Genomic DNA, 2,070 nt, shown 5'->3' on the forward strand with positions numbered 1-2,070 from the left:
GTGCCTTGACGTTTCATGATACTTAGTGCCATAAAATCGCGTGTTTTTCCACGAGGAAATCGGGCCTGAACTTTTGTACACGGATTTTGAGCAATTTCGCGTGAATAGGTCGGCAGGGCCAATGCATACTTGGAATACTTGGAATATCATAGGAGGGTGCTCGCAGATCTTCCTAATGAGCTTATTGGAAAGCTCGTTGAATTCTGCTGAAGTTACAGACAATAGCATATTGTATTTGGAGCGCCCTGTAGAATTGTCGTCACCAGGGATCGAACCGGGGTGGTTCGGTTCCCTCGTTAAACTACTGATGTTTAGGGTGTCCAAGGCTTCGATCTGACTAAGGAGAATTCGCGGTTGCGATATACTCCGATAACGATATGTCAGGAAGAGTTAGTGTACCATAAAAATATCAATTATGAGGTAGGAACTGTCGGTGTGAAGTTTATGCAACTTTCTTGACGTCAATTATCTCCCTTCCTAGAGTCGCGTAGATTGGCTAAGTAAAATAGTGTGAACCTCCAAGATTGTTAAGTTGGTTTTGCAAGAAGTTGTCGATGTATCTATTCACGTTGATACGTTGTTAGTGCGTAGGATGGTGATTCAGGAACGTGGGATAAGATTCCCGAGGTTCATCGAGCAAATGTTCGATAACCCCTTTTATGGTGAGTATTTTGGTGGCTATCCAGCGCCGGCACCATTCAAAGTCAAGTTCATCGAAAATCCGAAGTCGAAAGTGAAGGTCTTTATTGGTGAGTTGGTAACTTATCGGTCTAATGACCTAGAGGGCGTGGGTTCGATTCTTGGTCGGCTCATTTATGTCAACTTGATTTACTACTTACTAGGTGTGACTATGTATCAAGAGCCCTGTGGTGGACTGGATGATATTAGGAAGGCGGGTACGACTTTCATCAGAATGAACCCGGATGCTGATCGTCCGGAAGGTTTCGCAGAACAGGCTAAGGAGTCTGGTGGTAATAATAGTAGAGCTTTACAACCCGTTTTACGTGAGGTGGCATATTCCGAAAAACCCGATATTCGCGGTGATATGCAGGGGTCGTTAAATATGTTTTTCACTGGTGTTTTTCATATCACTAGGGTGGTGAAACTCCAGTATTGATATCTGCCGTAAGCGGTTGGTATTTCAGCGTACTTGTATGAAAGTGTAGTTTTCTTTAAGTGGTGAGTGCAATGTATGAGGACAACAATTAAAGGTGTCGATTTTAGATTTGTAGTATCATATTGGAGTTTCACAATCCGTTTTACGTGAAGTAACGTAATACTTAGTGAAAAACGCGATATTCGCGGTGATATGCAGTAGTCGTGAAATATAGTTTTTCCACTAGTGTTTTTCATATCACGAGGGTGGTGAAACTCCAATGACTTGAAAGTATTCAATCGATAATTGTTATATATATATATACGTGATCGTAGATATATTCTCAAATAGTATATGTGAACTCGATTGGTGGTCACGTTTTAGGAGTGCCCGGCACGCTGGTGGGCATACTGCAAAATATCCGTAAATTCGTGGACCAAACCAAATACAACTGGGATGAGATTTGCGTTTGTCTGCTCGCGGACGGTCGGACGAGGTAGTAACAAGGTCGTCGTCGTGGTATCGCGCATTCTGAATGGAGTTTCCCCCGTGATATGAGATAGCGCGAATATCAGGTTTTTCACAGAGTTTTTCCCCACTCCACGTAGAACGGGTGAAAATCCTACGTACTTGTTGGAAAATTTGATCGCTATTTTTGGGAGAGTTCTTCTTAGTTGAGCGTATGAAGACGAGTGTAATTTTGTGGCGCGCGGTCAAATTGTGGAATATTGGTAGAATTTATAATATGTCAGGATTGATGGACGATTCAATAACCTTGTTGCTCTGCAGCGGATGGGCATCTATCTTGATTTGGAAGAGATGTACAGAGAAAGTAACCTTTTAGGACGAGGGATTATTTCCGTTCGGAATAAATTACCCATATATTTTTCAGACGGCTTAATGGATATTCACGGTCGAATACAGCCGATCGATCGCTATAATATTGATAGTATTGATGATAAGAAGGCGTCGCG

General features: G+C 42.4%; 1 protein-coding gene across 1 annotated transcript; it reads left to right on the top strand.

Moving 5' to 3' along the window:
* Nucleotides 1–315: 315 nt before the first annotated feature.
* On the top strand, nt 316–1,928 carry Pmar_PMAR017384 (hypothetical protein; the record flags this gene model as incomplete). The annotated part of the gene is made up of 5 exons (XM_002783631.1): nt 316–420; nt 605–749; nt 843–971; nt 1,481–1,592; nt 1,849–1,928. Coding segments are annotated over 5 exons (571 nt in total), but the record flags the coding sequence as incomplete, so codon positions are not given.
* Nucleotides 1,929–2,070: the final 142 nt, after the last annotated feature.

Source organism: Perkinsus marinus (genome assembly GCF_000006405.1).
Source record: "Perkinsus marinus ATCC 50983 genomic scaffold scf_1104296936926, whole genome shotgun sequence".
NCBI lineage: Eukaryota > Perkinsozoa > Perkinsida > Perkinsidae > Perkinsus > Perkinsus marinus.